Source organism: Ixodes scapularis, unplaced genomic scaffold (assembly GCF_016920785.2).
Source record: "Ixodes scapularis isolate PalLabHiFi unplaced genomic scaffold, ASM1692078v2 PGA_scaffold13__105_contigs__length_92229423, whole genome shotgun sequence".
Classification (NCBI taxonomy): Eukaryota; Metazoa; Arthropoda; class Arachnida; order Ixodida; family Ixodidae; genus Ixodes; species Ixodes scapularis.
In genome coordinates this window covers 89,560,791-89,588,254 of record NW_024609839.1, presented here as the reverse complement: position 1 = coordinate 89,588,254, position 27,464 = coordinate 89,560,791, and the positions used below count along the sequence as shown (strand labels likewise).

General features: G+C 47.1%; 1 protein-coding gene across 1 annotated transcript in view; it reads left to right on the top strand.

Moving 5' to 3' along the window:
• Nucleotides 1-27,464, top strand: part of LOC120841883 (beta-alanine-activating enzyme-like) — a 59,748-nt gene that overhangs the window by 11,837 nt on the left and 20,447 nt on the right. Inside the window, exons 2-3 of the mRNA XM_042289709.1 lie at nt 23,981-24,201; nt 27,017-27,206. Of these exons, the coding sequence (XP_042145643.1) occupies nt 23,981-24,201; nt 27,017-27,206 (411 nt within the window). The remainder of the gene's footprint in view (nt 1-23,980; nt 24,202-27,016; nt 27,207-27,464) is intronic.

The window sequence follows — 27,464 nt, the reverse complement described above, 5'->3', positions numbered from 1 at the left end:
CTTTAGTACTGAAAACTCCTTCAACGACAACACCGCAACAATATATATATATATATATATATATATATATATATATATATATATATATATATATATAAAAATATATATATATATATATATATATATATATATATATATATATATATATATATATATATTGTGACCCATCCATCGTCCCGTGCAGCCATCACCCTCATTATCGTCATCATCAACGTTTGAGCGCATGATAGATAACGTCCTCCGCGGTCTTAAATGGCACATATGCCTTTGCTACCTTGATGATATTATTATATTTTCTCGTACATTTGACGACCATCTCTGTCGACTCTCCGATGTGCTCGGCTGTCTCAAGAAAGCTAACCTTGTACTCAACACAAAAAAGTGCCGCTTCGCCTCTCGACAATTTAAGATCCTTGGCCACCTCGTAAATAAAGATGTCATCCGACCCGACCCAGACAAGATTAAGGCAGTACGCGAGTTTCCTGTTCCCCTTAACATAAAACAACTTCGCAGTTTTCTAGGACTTTCTTCTTATTTTCGTCGTTTTGTTCCACAGTTCGCACAGTTCGCTGCTCCACTCACTCCTTGTTACGAGCCAATACAGCATTTACCTGGTCCCCTGAATGTCGTGACTCATTTCATGCTCTTAAAACCACTCTCCAGTCCGATCCCATCCTGGGACACTTTAATGACTTTGCGCATACGGAGTTGCATACCGATGCCAGTGGTTATGACCTTGGTGTCGTCCTATTGCGGCGTGACCACAACACAACAAAAGAATACGTCATAGCTTATGCAAGTTCAATGCTCTCTACCGCTGAAAAAAATTAGACCATAACAGAAGAAGAATGTCTGGCTGTCGTTTGGGCCGTCAACAAATTCCGGCCATACCTTTATGGTAGGCATTTCACTATCGTTACCGACCACCACGCCTTATGTTGGCTCTCTTCCCTAAAAGACCTCACTGGAAGACTTGGCCAATAGACTCTTGCACTTCAGGAGTACAATTATACAGTAGTATACAAATCTGGTCGCAAACATACAGACGCTGACGGCCTATCTCGATGCCCCGTAATCGAACCTGAAGAACGTCTCGAAAACATGGACGATGTATTTGATGTTTGCGCTGTCAGCCTCGAACCTATTACTTTAGAGCAATCCAAGGATCCATGGATCAAAGAAATAATCGAGCATCTCAATAAACCGACTCACTTCCTTAATAAAAAGTTGCGCAAACAGTTATAGCACTTTTCCCTTCAAAATGGTGTACTCTACAGGCATAACTTTACCCCTGAAGGCAACAGATGGCTAGTTGTCGTTCCTCGGCAAATGCGCAAGGATATTCTTCAATCGTTTCATGATGATCCCACCTCAGGACACATGGGATTCCAAAAAAACATATGCTCGAATTAGGCGAGGCGACTCCTGGCCCCACCTTTAGACGTCCGTCTTTAAATATGTTCAGTCCTCCTTGAACTGCCAGCGTAGAAAACGTCCAACCACAGCACCAGCTGGACTACTCCAACCTTTAGTTTGCCCCAGTACGCCCTTCGAAAGAGTGGGGATCGATTTGTTTGGCCCATTCTCAGTTTCCTCGCACGGTCATCGTTGGATTGTCACAGCCGTTGACCACTTGACTAGATACGCTGAGACCGCCGCGCTGACCTCTACAACATCTGAAGAAGTAGCTCAATTCTTTGTACATAACATACTCCTACGTCACGGCGCGCCACCGTGGACGACCGTGGACGGCAGTATCTTTCAAGCAAACTTGTAGCCATTTTGAAAGCCTGTCGGGCAGTTCACAAGACAACATCATCATATGATCCCCAGACAAACGGGCTCACCGAACGTTTCCATAAGACTCTCGCTGACATGATATATATGTATATCTCCAGTGATCATTCAAACTGGGACACAGTACTCCCCTTTGTAACTTTCGCCTACAACACTGCCCTCCAGGCAGTGTTGTAAGCGAAACCTGCCTACAAAAAAAAAATGGTAACCTGTCTACTACAGGTTACCATTTAGTGTACGGTCGCGAAGCTTCATGCACTATGGACACCATCTTTCCTGTTGCTCCGTCAACCGACCAAAATGACCTCCTCACCAAATTCATCTCCCGTGCCGAAGAGTGCCGCCAGCCGGCACAGCTACGCACATCGCGACAACAACATATAGCCAAGGATCGCTACGACAAGCATCATACACATACATCCTACGCTCCCGGTGCCCTTGTGTGGGTTTGGACCCCCGCCCGACAACCCGCCCGAATTGACAAGTTTCTTCACAAGTGCATCGGCCCCTACCGAGTCATCGCGCAAACATCCCCCGTGTCGTACCTCGCCGAACCCGTGTCCTCCTCCTGCGATGGCCGCCGTCGTACTTCAGAGGTTCTACATGTGAACCGCTTGAAACCCTACCACCTACCGCTACCCATCGCTTCCCTTTACCACTAACCAATAGAAACAGAAATAAACCGGTTTTTAGGAACGTGTAACCGGTAACCGAAACCGTAAAAATTAAAACCGTAAAAAACCGAAACGAAACCGTTATCAACCAGAAGCGGTAACCGTAACCGTAACCAAAACGTTATATTTTTCGGTTTGAGACCCTGATTTAATCTATGTGTGATATGTGTGAGCAAAAGGTTTTCCTGTATCTTTTGTATTGTGGAGTCAATATGGCGGTTAGTCTACTTGATGCTATGGCATATTCTTTCGCATGTGGAGGCCAATACGTATTGGGTGTAGCCAGCATCCTGAAGTCTGGAAACTTGTGTCTCGAAGCTTCGTGTGATTTGATGTTCATATGGCTTTTTTAGGCTGGATTTTAGAACTTTGGTGGCTACTCCATCGTTTACGATGTTGGAATGCTCAGAGTTGAAGGGGAGAAACCCTTTAACTGGTCGGGCTTGATACCTCCAGTATACACGCGTATAATTGAATTCTAATGCCAAATCAAGATACTTGGTGGTTTTCCTAATGGGAATCTCATATGTGAAGGTGAGCCCGATGCAACATTGTTGGAAACTCCTCAGTATGGTATTGAGGCACCCGCCATTTTGTTTCTCAGCTTCCGTAGTACACAAAATTAGAGAATCGTCCACATACCGGAATATTGCCGCAATTCTCGAATCTTCGGTGTTTTCTTGAATGGCAAGTCCCTACGCACCGAGAAACAGTCCACTGAGATAAGGAACCACTTGAGAACAGAAGAGCGGAGTTTGCATGCGTTCCCAGGTGGCTCCTTATCGCAGCAAAGTGTCTCTCCATGCTGTCTCCCTTCATTAAGTCATCAAAAAAAGATAGGCGAACTCCAGATTGCCGTAGCACGGGCGCCGGCCATGCCAGTAAATATCGCTGACAGAGGCTGAGCAAACATAAGCCTGTTTCACATGCAGCGATTTGTGTCCGAAATCGGTGCGGTGCCTGTCAATTTGCTATTAAAATCAAAGTTGCACAGTCGCAGCAGCTCTGCGACTGGGTGCTATTAAAATTCCTTGATAGTTATTTTACAGGTAACGAGAACCAATAAAAATGACAAAGCACATTTCGCTGGAAACAAATGGCGGCATTCAGTTGAAACCTTTGCTGTACGCCACCATTCACTTCACAAAACCCTCACCGTCACGCAGTCGGCGCTCCAGATAATGTCGCTACATGTAGGAACCTCTTATTTAGGGACTTTAGGTTCCGTCAGGTTCGAATGCATTCGCAGCGTTGGTGCGATCGCTTGAAATGTCACGGGCTTCGTTCAACAAGATTACAAAGCGTCCGCTGTTGTCGGATGTTTTTCTTACCGATGATCTCCAAACCACAAACAAATCGCTGTGTCGGCTACCGCAGACTTTTTTTCGCACAGTCACTGTATGTGAAACAGCCTTCATTCCGAAACTCACTCAAAGTTCCAATATAACCAAGCAAAGGCAACGAGAAAAAATGGCCATCCAAAAATTTTATAAAACATTGAAGGAACACTTGGCGGCTCGATCGCTGACGAGAACAAAAAGAAAGAATGAAGAAAACAAGAAAAAGTTGCAGACGATAAAAATAACCTACAAAAACACTCCCTCGGCAACAACAATCGTTGCCGCGAAACAATATAAAAAGAACAAGATGAAAAGGTGGCAATAAGTTATTTTCGCTTTCGCAGGTCACCACTGAGAAGGTGGTGGTGGTGGTGGGGGGGGGGGGGGGGGGGGGGTGAAAGGGGATAGATGAGAGTATTGTCGCGTCGCGCGTCCAGCCGGTCCACCCCAGCCGAGTGGTCCGTTATCTTGCACGCTCTCTCCCACCACGTTCATCGTGGAAGAATCACGTGGGAGTCGGTGTCACCCGCTGTAAGACCGCCCGTTGGCTGAAACCAGGCAGCACCAGCTCTCGTGGTTAGAGATGTTTCACTTTAACCAGCTCGTTTGCCTTATTGCGTTATCTTCTCGTGGTCAGTTTCCTCGTTCTTTGTTCATCTATAGGGGTTTTTGTCCTTTTTTGTTTGGGGTTTTATGAGGTTTTTTGTGGAAGGAATGTGGGGTTTCCATCTTTGGACCGGGCCGCAGCGGTTTCCTGCACTAAGATGGGTTAGGTCGACGCCGTCGCGGAAAGCGAGGTACGACGTCCACCTTATTTTTCCTGCGGGATAAAAATGCTCCTCCTCACAATTTTCTTTTCACCCTTTACCGCTTTGGAGGGGGGGGGGGGGGACATTTTTTTGTCGGCGCAAGTGCCACTAAATAAGCTGCGCTCCAAAGTAAACATACTTGGCCACATTGTGGCTTAAAAGCATGGTTGCCAGTTATCTGAAGCTTTAGCTGAAATCACAGGAAACGCTTTTTCGCCCTCCTCAAATGTTTAAGCAGTGCACAACAGTCCAAAAGCAGTATTACATGAGCTTCCTAACACCGAATCTAATGCTGAGGAGGTCGGACTTTTGAATCATGACGATCAGCAGTTGCGTCTGCTCTGCATACGAACCAAAATGGCGGCGCCCACAACATTGTCGAGGAACGGAGTGTCGATACTCTAAGCGCAGCTCATTTAGTGGCTCTAGTCGGCGCTTATCGCGGAGATAATCCTAGCTGAACGCGTCATGGCTCCTGGCAGGTGCGGCATCTTGTGAGCCTCCTTCCATCGGGCGATCACAATTAAACAATCAGGATCGAACAGCTCCTTCGAGAGCATTCCAGAGCATAGCCTGTCAATATCGTCTCCTGTCCTTTTTATTTTTGTGGTTTTGTGTCAACTTTTTTGGCTGCTCCGAGCATTCGAAATTAGAAATGTAATATTCCCGCACAATCACGCCAGTCTAATTTGCAACGTAAACGGTAGGTGCGAGAAATATAACTTGCTTCATTTACGCACAAAAACGCGTATGAGTTCAAACTATTCATGCTGTATTGCTTCACTGAGAAAGAAGGAAATTTCAACCCGAAAGCTCAGAAACAATTAGTTCCTAACGTTTCGGGGTCGACTTGACGCCTTCAGGGGGTGACTAAATGGAATGGGACAGCGAGAGCTTCGACCTCTTCCACCGAGTTGATATTTTGTTAGCGTGACGCAGGCCCTGGACGTAAATAGAGGCTAAGGCACCGATGGACCTGTTAATGTTCCCCGGTGTGTTCTGAATATGCCACGACTCCAAGAACAGACGTTTTCGGATATGTGGCTCCGTGTCTATCACGTGCGCGTTCGCGAATTCCATCCGATGGTCGAGCACGTCACAATGTTCGGCGACGGCTCTACGCTCGCGATCGAAATTGCGCACATCGTTCTGGTGCTGGCGCATGCGTTCGGGAAAAGATTTAGTTTCACCGAGGTAGGCTGCGGGGCACTCTGCGCACGGTAGCTTGTACACCACGCCTTGCACTTGCTCTTTTGGGAGGCCATCTTTCGGCCTTGGCATGAGCCGTCCTAATGTTGACACTGGCTTGTGCGCCACTTGAATTCCTTCTTTTCGGAGAACGCGCGCCAGTGCCTCGCTGGTCCCTTTTCCATGGGGGATGCTCATGCGCGCGATGGGGCGGGGCTGTGTGTCACCCGGCGATCCATGGTTATGGCGCGTAAAACACTGTCGGCGGACGACGCGCTGAACAAAACTGCTTGTTTAGCCGTTTCTTTGGAGGTCAGCAAGGATGGTCTTTTTCTCCTTTCTTCTATCCTTTTCCGACGAGCAGATGGTCATTGCTCTAGACAAGAGAGTAGAGACCACTTACGCCTTGAGATTTAGTGGGTGGTTCGAGCCAAAATCAAGGTAACGTCCGGTGTCTGTTGGTTTCTTGTAGACCGAGAATCTCAGCTTGTCGCCTTTTCACCAGAGCATCGAGGAACGGCAAAACTTTATCTCTCTCGAATTCTACTGAGAACTGGATGGCCGGTTCTATGGAGTTCAGGTGGGCCGAAAAACAGTTCACCTCTGATTCTTTCACGATGCAAAAACCATAATTTACATAGCTCATAAACTCATCTTGCCTTGGCGAAAGTGCTTAGTGCCCTTTGTTTGACCACTCCCATTGCGAGGTTTGCCGTCGTGACAGAAATAGAAGCGCCCATTGCCGACCCGCCTACTCGTTTGAAGAACTCCCACTTGAAAGTGAAGTACGTACTGCCGAGGCAGAACTCGAGAAGGCGGCAATGGACGATTATATTTCTGTCACGACGGCAAACCTCAAAACCGACCGCGATCACAGGTAAAGCTTCAGATAACCTGCAACAGTGACATGAGCAACAAGATAGCTCGAGCGTCGTTAGTCCGGGGCGTGCTTGAAGAATTCTACCGTATAAGTCGGTTACAAGTCAAGAAGGTAGGGTCAAACGCCCCTCAAAGGGAATCCTGTATTCCTCCGCCACCAATCGCGTCCCATCGTTTCCGTGACGTCAAGACCTGCACGAACCAATCTTGTTCTTGCAAAAACATATTTCCAACATGGCTGCCGCGCATATTTTCTACGACTCCAGCATCTTGGACCGATTATTCTGCTCTTTAACGTGGTTATTGACTTACCCGGGCGTACGTCGCTAAGTCGTAACCGCGTCCACTTTTATTCGCAATAGGTACTGCGCGACAGCGTGCGAATCCGGCGATAGCATTGTCATCGAAAAGTTCGCATTGGGCGTTATGCTCACCAGCGTTGGTCGGACACCGTCTGTTCCTTCGTCTGCCTCGGGTTGCGTCTCAACATCGTGACGGCATCGGCTTTTCTTCGCTGTGGTTTCCGTGGAGCGACGTTAAAATTCAGCGGTCACCAAACTCTTGTTTATAAGTGTAGTGGGCTGTGCGGGATGGGCACGAGTGAAACGCGAACACAGTGAGTGTCTTCTCCCGATTTCGACCGTATCTTTACTGGCGTTAATAAATAGTCTGTCTATTGAAAGGACGCCATCGAAGCAGTATGTGTTCATCTGTGAAACGTGGCGTTCTTCTGCTTGCTATCAGAGGCCCTGTCAGTCGCATGTCTAGGCTTCGAAACCCGGGTACATGACGAGTGTACCCCCGCCTCGCGTCTCGGCCTAAGGGCTCATTCACACTGGAAGCGGATCCGCGTTCGCAAAGCGTTTGCGAACGCGGTTGTATAAGGATTCAGTACAATTGCACGCGCACACGATGACATCAAGCGCGCGTGCAATTGCACTGGATCTTTATACAACCGCTTTCGCAACCGCTTCGCGAACGCGGATCCGCTTCCAGTGTGAATGGGGGGTAAAGCAGTACCGGCAAACACGCACCAACTTTTCCAATTTAATTTAGGAGGAAACTTTTGTCCACAGTATTCCATTGCAACATTGGTTTCATAATTTGTAACAGCTGAAAAGTATGTTAATAAAAATTGATTTCAAGGGCAGCTTGACTTCAATTCATAAATTGTGACTTTCTTATATGCGAAATATTAATTTAAATAAAATGTTTAAAAACATACAAAATACCCTGATGTCCTGATGATATTGGTCTTAAATGAATGCAAGCGGCATAATGGTTTGTCTTTTTAACAATAAAATCGACAATGTTTGAATCAAGCAACGGCTCGAGCCGCCTAATTACAATTCTGACGTATGTTTATCGCTGCATTATACCAGGCCATAGCCGCGAATTACCTCTTGAGAGTCCGCCATCGTCTTTCGGAGCTACCCTGGCAAGGTCAGACTCTTGTAGAAAACATGTCGAGCTTCTTCTTGGAGGCAACTTCGCAGTCCTCATTGTCAGAGCTTCCATAAAACCATCGAAAAAAGGGTCCCTGTCGTTTCATCGACACCTGTTTCATCGACACATGTTTCACTGACACATGTTTCATCAACTTTTTATCGACAATCGTTTCATCGACACTACCACACCGCGCTGTGAAGTTTCATTGACAGGCAAATTTCACGCTGTAGGAACATTTCGTCGTGCGTTTATCACTGGGCACGTGTTAAACTATCCGACCCACACAGTTCACGACACATCGCGATGACAATCTCCGGCAGTTCATTACAAAAATGCGAACCCACCCGACCGACCCGTACATGCCGCTTTGCAGCAGCGGGTACGGGTGGTCCTGCACCCCTACCCTCGTACACCAACAGACCAGCGCACCCCTAACAAAAAAAAAAAAATGTCGTCGACGAAACATAGCAAGATATGACGATGAAACGATCTGTTGATAAAACGTGGCAGTGTCGATGAAACAAACTTTCGGGGAAATGCCGTTTGACGAAAGGAGTACCACCGCGCAAAAAGCCTGTTTCCCAACCGCGTTACTTCAACACCATCGCAACTGGCATCATTTTTGGATATTCATTGCCAGACAAAATGCACTCTAAACAAAAAAACAAAAAACAAAAAAAAAAAACTAGTGAATTTTTCGTCCTTCTGATGTTAAAGTTCACGACCTGCAATTGGATGAGGAGCAGCAGGTTCGTCTCCATCAGGCAAATTGAAAAGGTTCTGGACTGGTCAAAACTGACTCGTTATCGGCATTTATTAGTGCAAAATTATGACGAGTGCAGAGGGCTCCAACTTTAGAGCTAAGGTTTAACGTGGGGCTCCCTAAGCCGTGGGGTATGGCGAGTGCACACCGACGGTGGAAAGCGACGACCTACCCATTCGATCTCGTTGCAAGCCTTACGACCTCAGTCTTCAAAGGGCTCTGCATCATTCCTCATGTGGGATAACTTCTCAGCAGCCCATTAAACGGATCCTACAATTCCGCTCCAACAGTACACCCCCTGGCCTTGAAGACGCAACCTACTTAATCCGGGTGCGAGAAGGAAGCCCAAATTGTGACCTGCACCTATTTAACCTCTGGGCCAGCTGACGAAGCACCACAGCAGCACCAACGAAAAAGAGGATTACGTCTGTTACAGACCACAGCATCACGAAACCGAAAAACACCACCATTCATTCTAAACCAGTTTCAGAAGCCACCCAAGCACTCAAAAACGGCCTTTTATTGCATCGCAACACTCTCCTCGGCAACAAGTCTGGCTTCAATCTGTGCACCGTGGTTCTTATCGGCTCCAAATAGGTTCGATTTAATCCTCTACATGGCACTAGTCCGGGGGGAGAGGGGGGGGGGGGGAGAGGGCTCAAAGCTGAGGTTTTCTATGAAGACCGCTTCACTACATCACAGCGTTCCTGCAAGACTGACGATATCAAGCTTGAGCCGGACTGAACAAGACCCAGTTAGCGGCATTCACATTCCCCAGATCTCAGTCCTTTCACCCACCCTTCATCATTGCTGTTGCAGACTTTCCCTCACGTCAAGCAATCGGTGCTCTTTTACGATATATTTTAAGCGAGCACAATGGCATTTCTGAGATTCAGGAGATTTATGCCACACCCCTTCAGATCGCACGTCGACGCAACGGGCAGCCTCCTCCTCATCCACCATGAGGTGTTAGCCAACTCGCCGAAGCGCAACCCAAGAGTCATATTGGCCGTCAACTTCAAGGGAGCTTTCGACGTCCCTATTATGCTTCGAAACAGACCACTAGCACTGGAATTTCTCTCTCCAGTGTGCTAACACAAGTTATTGTTATTCCCAGGGTGGCCTCAGTCGTGAAAATGGCCACAGGCGGCGTCCCATTAATGCTTCAAAACCGATCACTGGCAGAGAGTTTGCTGCCCAAAGTGCTGGCACACATTATTGTGATTCTCAGAGTGGCCTCGGTCGTGTGAATGGCGACAGGTGTCCTGTTCATGCTACGAAATGGAGCATTGGCACTGGTACTTTGCTCTCTACTGTGCTAACGCACGTCATTGTTATTCCTAGAGTGGCCTGTTGTGTGGGTGGCCACAGGCGTCCTGTTTATTATTCGAAACAGATCACTGGAACTGAGATTTTGCTGTCCTCTGTGCTTCCACACGTTACTGCTATTCTCAGAGTTGCCTGAACCGCGTGAATGGCTACAGGGGTCCTGTTTATGCTTCGAAACTGATCACTGGCAGTGATAGCTCGCTGCCCGCAGTGCTGACACACGTTATTGTTATCGTGAGAGTGGCCTCAGTCATGTGAATGGCCACAGGCGTCCCCTTTAAACTTTGAAACAGAGCACCGGAATTAGGATTTTACTCTCCGATGTGCTAACACATGGTATTGTTATTCCCAGAGATGCCTCAGTCCTGTGAATGGCCACAGGCGTCCCCTTTAAACTTTGAAACAGACAACTGGAACTAAGATTTTACTCTCCGATGTGCTAACACATGGTATTGTTATTCCCAGAGATGCCTCAGTCCTGTGAATGGCCACAGGCGTCCCCTTTAAACTTTGAAACAGAGCACTGGAACTAGGATTTTACTCTCCGATGTGCTAACACATGGTATTGTTATTCCCAGAAATGCCTCAGTTGTGTAAATGGCCTCAGACATCCTTTTTATGTTTTAAAGCGGAGCATTGGGTGTGATCAGTTGTGTTGTTTTTCTTAGAAACAAAATAGCTTATTTGCAATCAAAATCCGATTTGTTACGTAGCGAAGATATTTAGGCAACAGAAAGCCAATATGGCATCTGATGTCTCTGCCGTAGATGGGCTGCAACTTTTTTTGGTTTTGGGAAGTTGAACTTCATACTGGGTGATTCATGGCGCAGTGCAATGTGTAGACCAGCTTAGACATTATCGCAACCAAAAGAAAAGATTGTCTGGGGGCTGCCATGTCAAAAAGCCGCGAACGATGCTATACGACAACAAAGCAGAGAAGCATGACAACTTGAGACACGGAAGGTCAGTCGTGGAGAAGAACGACAATCCGATTTTACAGCATATGAGTGGTCCTTAAAAGGACCGTTTTGTGTTCCGAGATCTGGCACGCTTTCTTGTTAATGTTGGCGTTAAGCTTCTTAAAGGGGCTCGACACCAGATAGGTCACTCTCAGATGTGGTGTCCACTCCATACAGCTGGATGACGATGGGCTGGATGGGGGCACCTGTGGCACCGCCTCGTCTGAACGTTCTTCAATGTTAATCACATGCCTCCCAGTACTAATCCAGTTGTACCTTGCCAACTTCTTCGTTGAGGAGTGTCCCCACGTCGAAGACCTTGAACGTCGTGTTTCGGGCAGCATATCCGTTCTTGATCTGGGCCCATATTAGTTCAGTGGGATCGAACTCGCAGTGATACGGTGGGAGCCTGACCACAGCGCAGCCAGCCGTCTCGGCAGCAGTGTCCATACGATACTTTAGGTGCTGTGGCATCACCAAGTCCATAATGTCAAGGAGCTGCTTGTTCAGCATCTTGGGGTCCCATGAAATTATTTTAGACGTCGGCCACTGTCGGATGTCGTCCTTGCGGAAACTCGTCGTCGGCACTGCTTCCAACCGCCGTGATTTGTAAGAAGCGTTGCCCATGACGATAACGCTTCCTGTCGGCAGTTTGCCACAAAAACCGTCGAACCACTACTCGAAGCAAGCGCCATCCATTTCCTCGTGGTAATCGGCAGTCTTTTGGCCACGGAACACGCTCAGGCAGCTGCCGACGAAGCCTTCATCGCTGCCGATGTGGGTTACAATAAGACACTGGCCCTCCCCCGATGGCCGTCGAGAGACCAGGCATGAAGGCGTCGTAAGCCACGGGCGTGTCTACCCACACCCTTGAGACAGTGTGCCCTACCGTCACCCACGTCTCGTCCAGATAGAAGATCTTCCGACCATCTTGTCGTTCACGTGCGATCTCATGTAGGCACCTCTGCTGCCAGGCGACGATGTCCTCTCGTTCAATCAGCCGCGAGCTTCGTGCCTTCTTGTCATGCTCGAATCCGATGTCCGGGAGAAGGCGACGGTCACTCCAAGCCTTCAACGAGGGGCGTTCAGTGCTCGTGGAGAATCCGGCCGTTATCTTCTTGACCAAGGGGACCTCGTTCCGTCAAAAGAAACGGTGGACGCACGATCTCAGCGCGCACAACGTGAAGTCACCGTACCTGACTTTGCGCCGCTTCTTCCCTTCACTTGCTGGGCCCTTCTGAGAGGGTGTCACAACTCGTCCTTCGGTTGCTTTCGCCTGCTTCTTGATCTCGAGGATGGTTCGTACACCAACGCGAAGCAGTTTGCTGACTTCAATGCAGGACTCCTCCACAGTGAGGCCGGGCTGGCGGGGCTTGGCGGGCGGTCCGTGTCGCACCTGAGCGTACGCGTTCATTATCAGCTGCCGTGCAACTCGGTTGAGGACATTGCCGCTCTTATGCTTCCTGTGGCGGAGCCTTGGCGTTGAAGGCGGGGCTGCACCAGACTCCCTTGACGAAGAAGAATCGGAGGAATCGCATTCCACTGTCTCCCCGTTGGGATTCATTACGGAAAACAAGGAAACCTTCGGATTTGTCAAAACCTGAATCGCTGGGGTTTTTGAAACATGAAATGCACAGGTTTTTAAAACCCGAAACGCAGGAGTTTTTGGTTTTCTGCGATTTACATGCTTAACAGACGCAGCGAATGCACGGAATGTATCTGGTTCGTGTAGGAAGGTTACCAAGCTAAAGCCAACAACCATATATACATTACTTACAAAAACTACAATTTCTTTTTATTTTCAAAGCAAAGGACGCTTTCTTTTCGCCTCTTATTTCATATAATTGAGCTACTGTCCCAACTCAGGTCTGTAATAGACACCGATTTTTTAGGGGCGAAGCTCCTTAAGGGGTATTCACACGAGGGAGAAATTCCGGAGATTTCTCCGCGGCACGCGCATCCTGTGACGAAAACGTCAGGCTTTGCGATGAGCAAAAGCCTCGCGTTTTGTCTCTTGATGCGCGCGTGCCGGGGAGAAATCCCCGGGATTTCTCCCTCGTGTGACTATGGGCTAGCCATGCCCGTATGTCTCTCCGCCGTCGGGTCACAAGCACGTGAGCACGTGCTCTCGTGCTCGCGTAGGGCAAAAAAGAAAATTACACCATCTTCCCTAGGGGAACCATGGGGTGATGCGGAGCATCGTTCCATCCCACTTCATCGGAAGAACGGAGTGAAGTGGAGTCAACAGCGGTGAACTGAACGCGCGCACAAATTGGTTTGCTTTGTATGTTTATACAGCCTTGATGGAGATGCGCCTCAACGGGTAATCGGTCTCTTAGCTGTAGATGAGAAATTTAGCCAGTGCAGTACAACCGCTAACCGGGGATTTTTAACGTGCATCACGCACTAGTGATCACACGAACGCGTGCCGGTACGAAACTCATCCAGATCGAAACGGGCGGGGGTGGCGGCGACTCGAACCCAGGAGGTTCCCAGCGCAAGCTTTCGCTCCACGCTCCGAGTTGAGACGCCTTAGCCCACTCGGCCACTTCCTCCCCTTGAACTCGCGCAGCGCGGCTACCGCTGCTTATATTCAAACTTAAAGGAGAAGACACTAGAAGAGGAGAGTTGCGCCTGCGCGCGCGGTGTGAGTAGGAGCGAACGCACACGAAGTGCACGCAGCTGGTAGCTGCGTGCACTTCGCGCAGCTGTTGAAGAGAGAGAGAACGCACGGGCAGCTGTTGGAGAGAGGGACGCAGCTGGTAGCTGCGTGCACTTCGCGCAGCTGTTGGAGAGAGAGAGAACGCACGCGCAGCGAGGAGAGTTGCGCATGCGTAGTGTGAGTGCGGACTACGACGCCGCGGGACATAGCCCGAGCAAGAGATGCTCCGCATCTAAAACAACAACCGCATCTCCACGGGGTGAATGATGTTGATTTGGGCGAAGCTCTGGTGGTGCTTGTCTGCGTAGACGGTGAGCCGCAGCATGCCGAGCCTTTCGTTCGTTTTCATCCATCTCAGAAAGAGAATGTGTGGTATGGAACGTGGTTATATACGCATCTGAGCATTTGACCGCAGCGTGACATGTATGAAAACAAACGAAAGGCTCGGCATGCTGCGGCTCGGCGTCTACGCAGACAAGCACCGCCAGAGCTTCGCCCCAATCAACATCATTCACCACGTGGAGATGCGGTTTTTTTTTTTTATATATATAAACATTTGCTTACTGGAGACATAAGTGCCAGGCCCATCACATAAATCTGACATTTATCTTCCGTAAAACTGGCCAAATAAAATCGAAGGGCGGAGGAGGAGAAATACCTCGGAAGGTTTGACTAAATTCTAGCGCTAGGCACCACTTTACAGACCTGTGTGAACAAATATTTATTTGTTTGAACAGATTCACTTTGTAAATTTCGGTGTCGCTAGCCACCAAAGTAAACCTCTTTTTTTTTTTGTATTTCTTTAGTAATGAACAATTTTCGTTGCCACCAAAGCATGTTTTATATACTGCAGCCTTCCGGAGCGAGTAATGTAGGAGCCTAAAATAGATAATTCACCCCGGCTGGGTCGCCCAAGCTGCCGCCCGCTACAAGGTCTGTCTGTAGCCAATATCTATCTATTGAAGCAGAAGGGGCGTTTCCAGCAAACTATTTTCTCGACTGTGGAGGCGTTTGAAGCGGGCGCATCTCGTTTCTGGGGAGGAGCTTCTACTACCTTCTTGACTTAAAAGCGGCTGTAGATAGGAGTATTGTCACGTCGAGCGTCCAGCCGGTCCATCTCAGCCGTGTGGTCAGTTATCTTGCACGCTTTCTTAGACCGCGTTCATCGTGGAAGAATCACGTTGGAGTCGGTGTCCCCCTCTGTAACACCGTCCGTTGGCTCAAACCAGGCAGCACCAGCTCTCGTGGTCAGTCTTGTCTTTTTTGGTCATTTTTAGGGGTTTTCATTCTTTTTTCGTTCGAGGTTTTTTTAAGGATTTTCGTGTGAGGGGAATGGGATCTCCAGGCCTGACCTGGCCGCAGCGGTTTCTTGCTTTGAGATGGGCAGGTCGACACCGTCCCGGAAAGCGAGATACGACGTCAACTTTTTTTTCTTTCTACTGGATCAAAATGCTCCTCCTCACACTTTTCCTCTCAGCATTTCCCACTTTAAAATGTTTTTTGTCACAGTTTATTTAGGAGAAATAAGCCTAGCTGGGACGCGTCAAGGCTCCTGGCATGTGCCTTGATTAAGTTGATTCTGGGTGCGGCATCTTGTGAACCCCCTTTCATCGGGCGATCACAAGGAAACAACAAGAAGCGAACAGCTCCTTCGAGAGCATTCCAGAGCATAACCTCATTCCAATGTCATAATGTCTTTTTTTTTTTTTTGTTAGGTATTAAGTTTTTTGGTTGCTCCGACCTTTCTAAACAACCGCGCCAGTCTGATTTGCAACGTGAACGGTAGGAGCGAGAAATATAATTTGCTTAATTTACGCCCAAAAACGTGAAAGTTCAAACTATTCATGCTGTATGGCCTCATTTTGTTTACGGTCAATGTTTCCTGACAATTCTTTTTTTTTACTAGACATTGGTTTAACTTTTGTCGCGGACACCCAGCACGTGTGGCTGTTAAAATTGATGATCTCGTGTGAGCGAAAAGAGAACGCACGGCTGTGTGAGTGCGCACAGTTGTTGAGGATGCGTGTAATATTAGAGGTTCGTTGTTGTTTGTGATGAGTGCCACATTGGTTCATTGACATCAAGCATGTTCAAGCCGCCTTTGATGCTTACCTTGCTGCGGCCCGCGCGTCACATTAACTTTTTAGCCTTCTTTCGCTTGTGCTTGAAGGAGCGTCTTGTCACTTTGCAGCCATCAGCCAGACGCTTCGACGTACCGTAACCCCCGGTGTTAGTCTACCGACACTCTTTGGTGGCTCTGAGGGTTAAAAGAGGGAAGTGACATTGCAAAGGAATTGTAATGCCTGTCAAAGGCTACTTTCGGGAGGGTTTAAAAAGCTCTTTTCTTCCGTGAATGCTCGTACAGAAGTGTATTTTTCTGCACTGAAGCAACTTGTGAGGTAGAGCATAGACACGGTTCAGGGCATGCTTCAACGGGGCAACGCGAGCTCCTCATCCCGACTGGAGAGACGAACCGCTCCTGTTCTCCGCGACCCGTTTCTCCCCACAGCACACTGAGAAGCGTAAAGGCAAGGAAAACACATGGAAGATTTGACCGCACTGCAAAATTGCATCCACATACTTCCCACACGCCAACAAATGATGCAAGAGGAACTAAACTGCATGCCATTTCAAAAGGCGCCATCTGCTCGTCACTGGTCGAAGAAGAAAGACTCCGAGCATTGGCATGCGAAAGAAGCGTTCGCCCTTTTCGCACTGTCGTCATTGAATCTCTTATCAAAAATGGCGTAAGGGCGGGTACGCGATTGGTCAGCACGGAGGCGGACGCCTAGCCAGAAGTGAAATGAATATGCCGTGCAATCAGCCTACCTTCAGTGTGTATCTGTAAATTCATTCATCGAAGCAAACGGGTCCGCAAACAGCAAATTTGGAGTCAGCCTCTCGATTCATAAAGAAAATGCCAAAAAAATTACGATTGTTTCACAATTCTGAATCATAACCACACTATGAACAATTGGAAAACAAGCGCGCGTAGTGCAGGAACCAAATACGCCAGCGTCGGCAGTCATTTACGAAGGATAGGTCAACGCAAACATTTCCACTCGCTATCCATGAATTGCCACAGTTCGTCAGAATCTCCATGACTTGACTGCATAGTGAAGACGGAAAAAAAAATATATAAAACGATGTCGGTCAGTAAACGGGACTTCCATGGCGGGGCTCGGCAGCGTGAACAGCAAAGCTCCGATGCCGGACAAGGACTGGAACCTACATGGCAAGGCTGACCAGCAAAGACAGCAAAATACCGGCGCTGGCCATTTACTGGAACCTCCATGGAAAGAGTGGCCAGCAAAGACAGCAAACACCCGATGCCGGTCAGTCTCTGTAGCTTTTACGGGTGAACTGGTCAATGAGCAAGACTAAACCCCGACGCCGGCCGGGGCCGGTAGCCCACCGGCGCCAATGGCCGGGCGCCGCCATCCTGTTACCAGGACCGGCCGACGCGCTGTGCTACCTGGGTATTTCCGTACCACAAATATAAGGCCAAGGCAGACGACAAGAGATTGAAGTCTGTGATCGTGAGAGGAAGAACGAGAAAAAGAACGATAGAAAATCCGGAGGCAGACACACGGTTAGGCCTCTTCATTCTGTACCCAATGACTGTTTACCTTTTTGCGCTGCATGTCGCCGGCGTTTTCTCGTGCAATAAAGCAAGAAGAGAGTAGGCAACGACCGTGCAAGTGATGCTTTGTTACCTCTTTATTAAACCCGTGCCGGCAATCTGAACTCCACCAATGGAGATCGGCGTGCGTGCCCCGCCGCTTCGTAGCGGCCGAAAGGCAGGTGGCGAACGCCTTCCTCGTTGTTAGGGACGCGGGCTGCACGGTACGGACATTTTCGCCCGGCCTGTGTCGCGTGTGATTTCTGCAGCTAAAGAGGGACAGCGGTGACTGGTCGTCGGAAAGCTCAGTCGGCTCAGGCGTCGGTCGGCTTGTCAACGTCCGAGCAGCGGCCATTTTGAATGGCCGACCATCTCGGGTGAATCGGTGGGTCGCTCCAAAAATGCGAGTCATTGTCGCCTAAAGAAGCGCAAAGATACAAGGACGAGGAAGTAGACAGACATGAGCCCTCTTGTCTGTCTACTTCGTCGTCCTTGTATTCTTTGCGCTTCTTTAGGTGATCATGAACCAACTGGCCCAAATTGCTACCTTAATCCATTTCCCACTCGTCGATTCGGAGCGGGACCTACGGAGCGGATTTTTGCCTCCCTCACGGATTTCGGAAAGAGCTCCGGATCTACCAGCTGAATTTACCGTTAGTGAATTTTTTTATTTTCTCGAAATTCGCTTTATTCTTAAAAAAGTACGGGCAAATTAAAATTAAAAAAGCAAGCAAGAACTCGCCTCCTTCATGACGTCCCTGGTCCTGGCCTGGGTGGCCAATGGTAGAAGTGAAGCGAGTGGCCAATCGGCTGTGGCTTACGTTGATGGTCGCTTCCCCCGCAGCCGCACGCCCGCCAACGGCTCGCTGCTTGCTTCAGCCCTCCATCACGCTCGCAAGCACGAATGGGTCTGTCGGAGTTGGAGCTCCGAAACCTCGATACATGTGCGGAGCTGGGACTAGTACCGTACGAGGACACACTTCGTAAGCGTCCGGATTGAGCTGGAGGAGCCTCTCGGTTCCAACTCGTCGACGCCCAAGTTCCGGCATAGTTCCGGGCGGCTCTCCTGACACAAATTCGTACTTTCGATTCTTGCAAAATGTGCCGCCTGCGTCGTGCGTCGTCTCCCAGGTCCCGGGGGGGGGGGGGGGGGGGGGGGGGGCTTTTGCCCAGCACGCGCTACTGCAAGTAGCGCGTGCTGAACAAAAGCCGGACGAAATGTTTTGCCGGCCATGGCCTGATCGAAAGTTATGAACCAGTCTGAACCGGTTCGCGCTTGTTGGAACCGGTAACCGAACCGGAACAAAATACACAGTGGTTAAACCCAAACACGAATCGAATCGGGTTAATGAAACAATTGGCATCCTGCAATATTCATTACTCCGAGAATCATCCCCGAGCTCCTTAATAACTGAAGCGCGCATGCGCAGTTGTTACTGCATCGTCCGCATGAAATCGCCTTTCTAAGAACTTCTCGGAGTTGTAAACAACTCTTATTTCACGCACATGCGCCGCAAAGTCCGGGAAAGAGGACAAACAGTTCCCGTCGAAAAAACTCCATAGAATTCCTTATACAGTTACTTGTATATAGTGTACTATATATAATACCCATCACCGCACCTGCCATCTATGACGCATATGGAAGCTGTCCTGCACTTGCGGTGAAAAATTCTGACTATTCCCTCTACGTTCCACGAAGTCCGCACTTGCAATTTTTTTTATGACTTCATCCTGGCAAAGTTATAATGGGATGCCAACTGGAAATGTATTTGCAACGATATGCAAACACAGAAAAGTTAAAACTGTATTTCCCGGATGCGTTCGACCGTGACTGCTATTTACTTATCTATTCATTTGTTTTTGTTTTTTTTTCTCTTTTTTTTTTTTTTTGCTGGCATGAAAAACTTGCTTGTTGCTTGTCTATTTTTCCTCTGGCCCGATTAGGTTGCAGCAGCGCAAATACAAAGTCGTGTTTTGTAAATTGCACCAGAGATTTTTTTGTACGCTTACGTGTTCTAGCCACAAGCCCAGGAGAGTTCCAGGAGCGGGAAATGAGTAAAGCAGCTCATCGCCGATTGGATACCTGCTTCGAGGAAGCAGCTCGGAAGCATTCCAACAGAACGGCCGTCTTTTACGACGATGGCGACGGATCGCCGAGTCTTACTTACCTCCAAGTGTCTCAGCTGGCCTCGGAAGTTGCCGCAGAGATTATTCGCAACGGAGCGCCTTCGGAAACCGTGCCCTGCCTCTGTCGCAAATCCCTCTACACCGTTCCGGCAATACTGGGGTAGGTCAAAATCTCTGCCTGGTAGGATGAAATGAAACGCACTTTCAGTTACGTTCCAGGACGCGTATTTAGAAAGGCATGTGAAGTACAGGGCTGTGTAAAGAAGACGTGCTTCCTTACCTTTTCCTACCGCTGGAGCCCTCGGACAGAGGCTTAGCATGTGCTCATCACGTGGTTCCGGATAGACACGTGCACGCTCTGCTGGCTGTCGTCAAGGCCTATGCTATGCGGAGGGCAAGTTCTTGTGCTTCTTGCGCAGGGGGCAGCGGTGACGTCAGAATGTCGAGCCCTGATTGGCTACGATTGGGAGGATAGGGGGTCGCCGCGACCCACTATCTGAGCGTTGTCCCTTACTTCCGCCGGAAGTAAGGGACAAAAAGCACGTGAGCTGTTGGAAGCCTTCTTGATAAAAAAAGAAAGGCGACCTATCTGTGAGCGATACCTCGATAAGTTTGTATAATGCCGAGAAACGCTTCCTGGATAAGTTTGTGTGACAAGCGTGTGATAGTGACACGACGCATGCGTGGACGCATTGAAGTTGACGATATATCTGTATGTTTTCTAAAGGTTTCCTCAATACAGTTGTAAGTTGCGCTCGTGTTTGTTGCTCTTTCTTGTGTCCGTCTTTTTTGCGCAAAACCATGTATCCAATCTTTCTATTCTGTCCCTTGATTCTGTCCCTGCTTACCTTCTCCCTCTCTCAACACTCCACTCTTCTCTCCCCACCTACCTCCCCTTCTTTCCTTTCTCCCTCCTCTCCTCCCTCGTCCTCCTCATCCTTTTCTCCTCCCACCCGTCTTCCTTTCCTCTATCCTGCCACGCCTTCCCTCCGTGTATTCCCTCGTCCATCCGCAGCCTCCCAACACCTCCTAGAGACCGTAGCGCTCTTCTCCTGACGTCGGAAAGAAAGGCCATCAGAGGCGAGCGTCGAATCGTAGGCAACGAGCGAGGATCGACCGTCGTAACAACCCGCTTTTAGTCACATATGCGTGTCTTATCAGCTAAAATGAAGGCTGCACAAAGAAACGGGGCTAGAAAATATTGCTTTTCACGGGCGAAACATTACACCGGTATGAAATGGCACGAGAGCTGTGTATAAGACGTGTACAGAAAAATCTGATTGTTTTAAGTCGAAAACATTGAGCCACGCAGTTATCGCTGTAGAAATGCATAATTTACCCATAATTGCTTCTACAAAATTGCGAGACAGACACTGATCGGACAATGCAAATTGGATACCATTAAATATCACTCAGACGTAGCCAAGCTGGACAACGCTGGACATGTGTCACAATTATGTAAGCGATGTTAACGCTTGCAGTCAATGAATTCTTGCATTATATCCCGGCCACATGGCAAAATTAATGTCATTTAGATCGAATGACATGATGGGGTCGGCAAATCAGTTCGCGACCCCCGTATTATAGTCACTCAGCGTTTCGAACTGATTCGATCCCATAATATCACTTTGTGCAAATATATTAACTTTTTCGTGTGGCAAGATGCACTAAACGTACTATTTACAGTGAACTAACCGACTTCTATTTATGGGCTCGAGCTGCCATAGAACAAAATATAATTTAATTCTTATTCAATAACACTATTCCCGTAATACAGCTAGGACGGTAGTATAAACGCCGTAGAGGCAATACAATAGCATTAGTATAAACAAAACACACAAGCCCAAACAACGCACTTTTAAGGATCGCACCTTGCACAGGGATAACCAATAAAAACAAGATTCCATTCTATCACATGATTAAAGTAACCGATTGCGGTACCCTACTCGCGTCCTACATGACCAAGAAAGCCCGTCACCTGCCCGATCATATTCCTACGCCCCGCAATATCCCTCAGAAACAAATTTGAACCGGAACTCCATGAACACTCGCTCCCTGTCGAAGGAGAGAGGTCTATCGATAATCGACCAGTGTGATATTTGGCTAGTGGCCACACATGTTTCTCACACCGTAGCAGGACCGCGAATCTACGTAAATGCCGCAGTATCAAAAGGACACAAAAGAACCACTCACGAGAGCAGCAGCAGAAGTGTGGGATGAAAGTAACGAAAGGCGAACGAAAATCGAAAACACATCTCTCGCTCGTGTGCGTCCCCTGCGGCGGTGAGAGTACTTTTTTTGGTTCTCTTTTCTTCTTAAATGTATCGGCGTTGCTTTCCAGACACTCCGCAGCTCAGACACAACGTAAATCTACCAGAATCGGGGCACGTATGAAGGAAGAAATTATCGTCGCCGGAGCCAGTTCATTGGAAATGTGTGGGGAGTAGCGAGACCGAACCGTGGTACCAGTTATGGGATAATCATGTATTTCGATTTGGTACTTTCAATCTTGGTAACGCATTGTGTATTACGTTTATATTATATATAGAATAAATTGTGCAAGACTGCGCTTTAAAAACGCTAACTGCCCAAGAACGAACCGCCTGACATTAGTGGGCAGACGACGCGGCAAAGAGAAACGGAGTGGGCGCCTCTTCTCGACGTGGCCTCCCACCTCCCGTCTCTGTGACGTCACGACTCGGAGCGCTACGGGCTTCATTTAGATGTTGACCCACCGCCCTTTCCCTCCATCCCCTGCTTCCCTCTCACAATGACTCTCTTCTCTCTCTTCCTCTCCCTACCCCGCTTCCCACGATCCCTGCCTTAATCTTTCCATCGGTTTCCTTTCTCCCCACCTCCCTCTCCTCCCCCTCTCTTCTTCCCTCCTCCTTCGGTGCCCTCTTACGGTGCGAGCACCACGAGGAAGCCCCATCCGATTAGTCCCATCAAGTGCAATTGCGCCTTCATTGCACGTCGAAGGCACACTGACCTTTTGCTGTACGAAGAGAAACCTATATGTTGTTGTTTTAATGCGGTAACATTAGAACGCTCGTTTTTACGAAGACCCGGCGGTGTCTTTCGTTTGTCAGCGCCGGGGAAAGAAGGAAAAGGAGGGGGAGAGTGTGACGCGTGCGACGCTCCCATTGGTCCGATGCGCTGAAGTCAGCACGCGTCAACCTCTCCCTCTCTCCCCGGCGCGACAAACTGACAGACGCCGCCTGTTTTTTCTCAAAACGAGCCCCGTCGCTTTCGGCAAAGTCTCACGCACAGCTGGAGCGGAACTAGACAGGAAGATGAGCCGCGCAATATTTCTCAGATAACAAAGCCGCAGCGCTGAATGAGATAGTGAAAACAGAGGACCCTTATGAGCATTACATGCACGTCATATCTCCTAATACTCTAACCACATTTCTCGTTTCTGGTTCTCTTCGATTAGGATTTTAAAGGCATCCTGTTCCTTTGCCTTCCTTGATGTGGAGAACTCCGTAGAGAGCCTCGAAAACCTCCAGGAGTCCATACCGGTGTCGCTTCTGCTCGCCGAGGAAGTCCTCTTCAGCCAGGTATGCGGCACATTTTATTCACTCGCCGTAAGAGATTGCGAAATGTTGGTGTTAAGCAAATGCCAGTGCGCAAACCAGGCTTAAGAATGGAGGACAAGCTCCTCCAACAAAGCCCTTCGCTCTGTCCGCATTAGCGGAGCGAACGCTAAAGAGGAGGCGTGTCCATCTTCTCCTCCTCTCCAGTCTTCGCTCTACTAAAGTGGAAAGAGTGGAGGGCATTGTGGGAGGAGCTTGTACTAGCTGCACTCGAAACTTGAACATATCAAAGAGATAGTGCACTGTCTGGTTAATAAGGACACCTCAGTTCCCTCAGAAAGTGTCCATAACACGAGGCGCACGTAATAACAAAACAAAAAATCTAAGTATTCGCTCACTTCGTCCCCGAAAATAAAGAGTTTTAGAAACGGGGGCCCTGGCGCTATGGATGCACCGAGCAGCCTGGGGAGTTGCACTGGGCATGCGCAATACGACGCCCCTCACGGTATGAGGCGCCCAAGGGTTAGGGACCCCAAATTGAAAACTCCTTAATGTGGTCTATATAGCGAGGTCTCCATATGAATGGGGTCCGTATTAATTATACATGATTGTAATTGAATTAGCTAACATTTTATACGACTTATTTGATTGATACATTTTTGTTACCAAAAGTCCTTTTTTTTATTCCAATGCCGGGCAACATCGTTTAAGAAGTCGAAAATCGACTTTTGCCAAATGTTCGAAACTTAGCCGAATCAGTCGAACCTTGGGTTAGAACCTCGGGTTTAACCAAAGTTCGCAGCATCCCTAGTTGAGAGATAATAACTCACAGTTTCCAACTTTCAGAGCCCGTTGTCAAAGAGCGGCTCATGGAAAGTCCTAGGAAAGGTGCTGAACGAGACGCATGTCCTCGCAAAGTTTCTCGGCACCGTGACAGACACCAAGGATTCAGAAAGGTCGGCGGATCCGGAGATGGCTTACACAATGTGGACTTCGGGATCAACTGGAGAACCAAAGACGGTGCAGGTGCCCCACTCTTGCATCGTACCTAACGTGCTTCACTTGAGGTAATAGTACTCTCCCATCTCAATACTTTTTTATAGAGTGTTGCCTTTATTAATTGTTAAAGCGATTAAGTTGAACAAGCATTAAGAATGTAGAAATGATTACCACAAACACAGGCGAATTTTTTCGGATTCCCAAAGAAAACACAATATCGAAATACTCGGGCTTTGATCTTCCCGACATGCTATGCATTATCTCTAAATTCAAAGTACATAAAGAGAAAAAAGGCAAAGGAAGATTATGAAAAAAACAATATTGAAATCTTCCCAGGCTCTCTATCGGAGCCACGCAACGCGATGCATAACTGGCAAGTCGAGCAAGCTGCCTAACAAAAGCAGTATTTCGCGCGTTTTGTTCATTCATTCACAGATTCATTCATTCTTTATTTCTTTCTGCGGATTTGATCCGCAGAGCGGGCTCAAGGCAAAAAGAGTGAAGCTGACAAGGTCTTAGCCCCCTCTTGGCCTACAACAGATGATATAAGAACAAAGTGCTCACAAGACAAACACTTTCAATGTGAGTTATAAAAGTCAATACAAAAATCACAAATGAGCACAAAAAACATCATACCAGTGTACGAGTCATACGAGCGCGTACAATAACGTTTTCTACAATATTATCCTGGAATCCAAAAAAAATAATTAAAGTGCAAACATATACGTAAATGTTCAACAGAAATATCAGATTGAAATTAGAAAACAGAGAAGTACCGAAGAAAATAACATCTACACAATCAAGAAAAATATCTCTACGCATAAGTGAGAAGAACACATAAAAATATGGGCAAGTTTACGATATAATCTGAGAGGCACAAAAAAACTCAGAAACCTTCAGGTGTTCATAAATTCACGCAGTATGCGGCACTCGATGCAATAATCATTTCCAGTAGAGTAAAAACCCCAAAACAACATTCACAGAAAACAAAATCACTCGTAGAAAGATACTCTATAATATTTCGTTTAAACTGCGGTATAGACACTCAATAGGTAATTTCAAACTCCTCGCGACTTCGAAAGGTTGCAATTTGAAAAGTGAAACTTTGTCGCCCATAGTTTCTTCTGATACAAGGTAATTTGCGTTTCGGACACTGTTATACGCTGCTGATTGTTGATCATCGAGTGTCAGGTAGGATTGATTCATATGGATTATTTGCAGCAGTTGGAAATAATATATCTGATTGACCTTCAGAATATTATGTTTAAGAAAAAGTGGATCAGTGCGCAAGTTTCTATAATCTCAGATGTAGTTTTCGTTCATTCTTAGAACATTTTTGTACGGTTATTAATTTCTTATAATTTAAAGTGGTTGTCGTACCCAATATTAAAACTGCTTAACTTAATTTGGAGTAAAATAAAGTCAAATATATATTCGTTTGTAGCCAGAGCGGAACAGTTATTTTTTTGTATTTTGACAGAATGCCAATAGTTTAACAGAAATCGGCATTTAGCTCGGCAGTATGGCTATTTCAGGAATGATCTTCCGTGAATCAAACACCAGGAAATTTTCGCTCACTCAGTTGTTCCCATATCGAGTTTAAATTTTAAGTTTATGGATTTAGTCTTGTCTAAAAATTATGTATTCAGTTCTGTTTGTGTCCAATTCAAGTTTATTCTTTTGTAGCCATTGTAAGAGCTTTAATAGATAAACGTTTGTAGTGCTTTCAACTTTTTGTTTAGTTAAGCCACTAAAATATATGCTTGACTCATTAGCTTACATGATTACTTCCTGCGGACCGGGTATCGTTGTTAAATCATTTATGTATATCAGAAATAATAAGGGGCGTAGGGTGGATTCATGGGGAACACCATGCTGTATTTTCTCTCTTGGAGGAGGGTCTTTTATTGACGGTGACAAATTGATAACGATCAGGCAAATAACTCTTTATTAGTGTTAGCGCTACACCACAAATGCAATATTTCTCAAGCTTCCGCAATATTATTTCATGCTGCACTGAATAAGAAGCCTTCTTTAGGTCAACAAAGATTCCCACAGTGTATAATTTATTTTCAATGTTCGAAATTATTTTATCTTAGATGCCAAGAAGAGCTTGCTCTGTAGACCTATGTCTTTGAAATTCATCGTCGCCTAAGATTATGACATTGTTTTTAATAAAAAAAAGCCTTCAAGCCTATTATTTATGATGGTTCCAAATATGTTTTGAAAATATATACAAAACGGAAATATGGCTTTTGATTTCTCGTTAAGCAAGTAAAGAAAAACGAGAAAAATATCGCTTCGTTCGTAAATTCTAGCTAATCACAAAACGCCTGAATTTGTGTGTAATCTCCTTTTTAATAATATATATCCAGTCGATGCTAATACGTTGCCCTCTGCTAAAAGTGAGATCGATAAGATATCTTGCAATCAGACCGCTGTCAGTTTATAACACAAAATTCGTTTCCCACCAAACTTGTTTCGAAATTATGCTAAAGAAAACACCCTAGCACGCTGTAAATAAAACGTTCTAGATTACGTTCATGCATTTCTTAACTCGACCATGACGTCAATTGGTATCCGGTTTTAAGGGGTGGAGAAAAATATTAAACCAAAATTTGTGGCTCGAGTTCTCACCGTTCTGACGACGTCTACTCAGCTCTGTTAAAACACAGTAACATAGCTAACACATCATAAAAAACGCAGTGTTCGCTAAAAAACACGGTTATAGAATTAGTATCTGCGCACAGGACTGAGGCATGTTTAAAACATGTGCGCTCCAAACATGTCTAAAGAACATGTTGTTATGACCGGCGGTTTTAGCACTTTTTTCCACACGGTCTTTCATGTTTCCGCTTTAAAAACAAAATATTGTCTCTGCAGGGAGATTTTCAACATCACACCGGAGGACGTCATTTGTGGGCCGTGTCCTCTGACCTTCGATCCCATTGTGATACAAATCTTCTTGGCGTTGACATCGGGAGCGACCCTACTCCTCCCGTCCGATGTTATCGGGGAGAGACCTTCAGAGATTGTTAAGCTTGTGACGGCCCACAAAGTTAGCTTCCTGCAGGTAAATATGCCTTTTCTGATGATTGCGGCGTAGATGTTCGCAGCAGTAATCTGCTACTCATCTGTACGTATTTAATCCATAGTCTCAGCAAAAACAAAGGACAGGCACAACGAAACACGAGACAAGCGTTCTTAACTTTTACTAGCTGAGAAGAAAAATGTCGCAAAAAAAGATACTCGTATTGCACATTGATCAAAATGGTTAGTCTTAATATATCCGTATTCATCATCATTTACTTTTTTTAGCGACAGCCTGAAA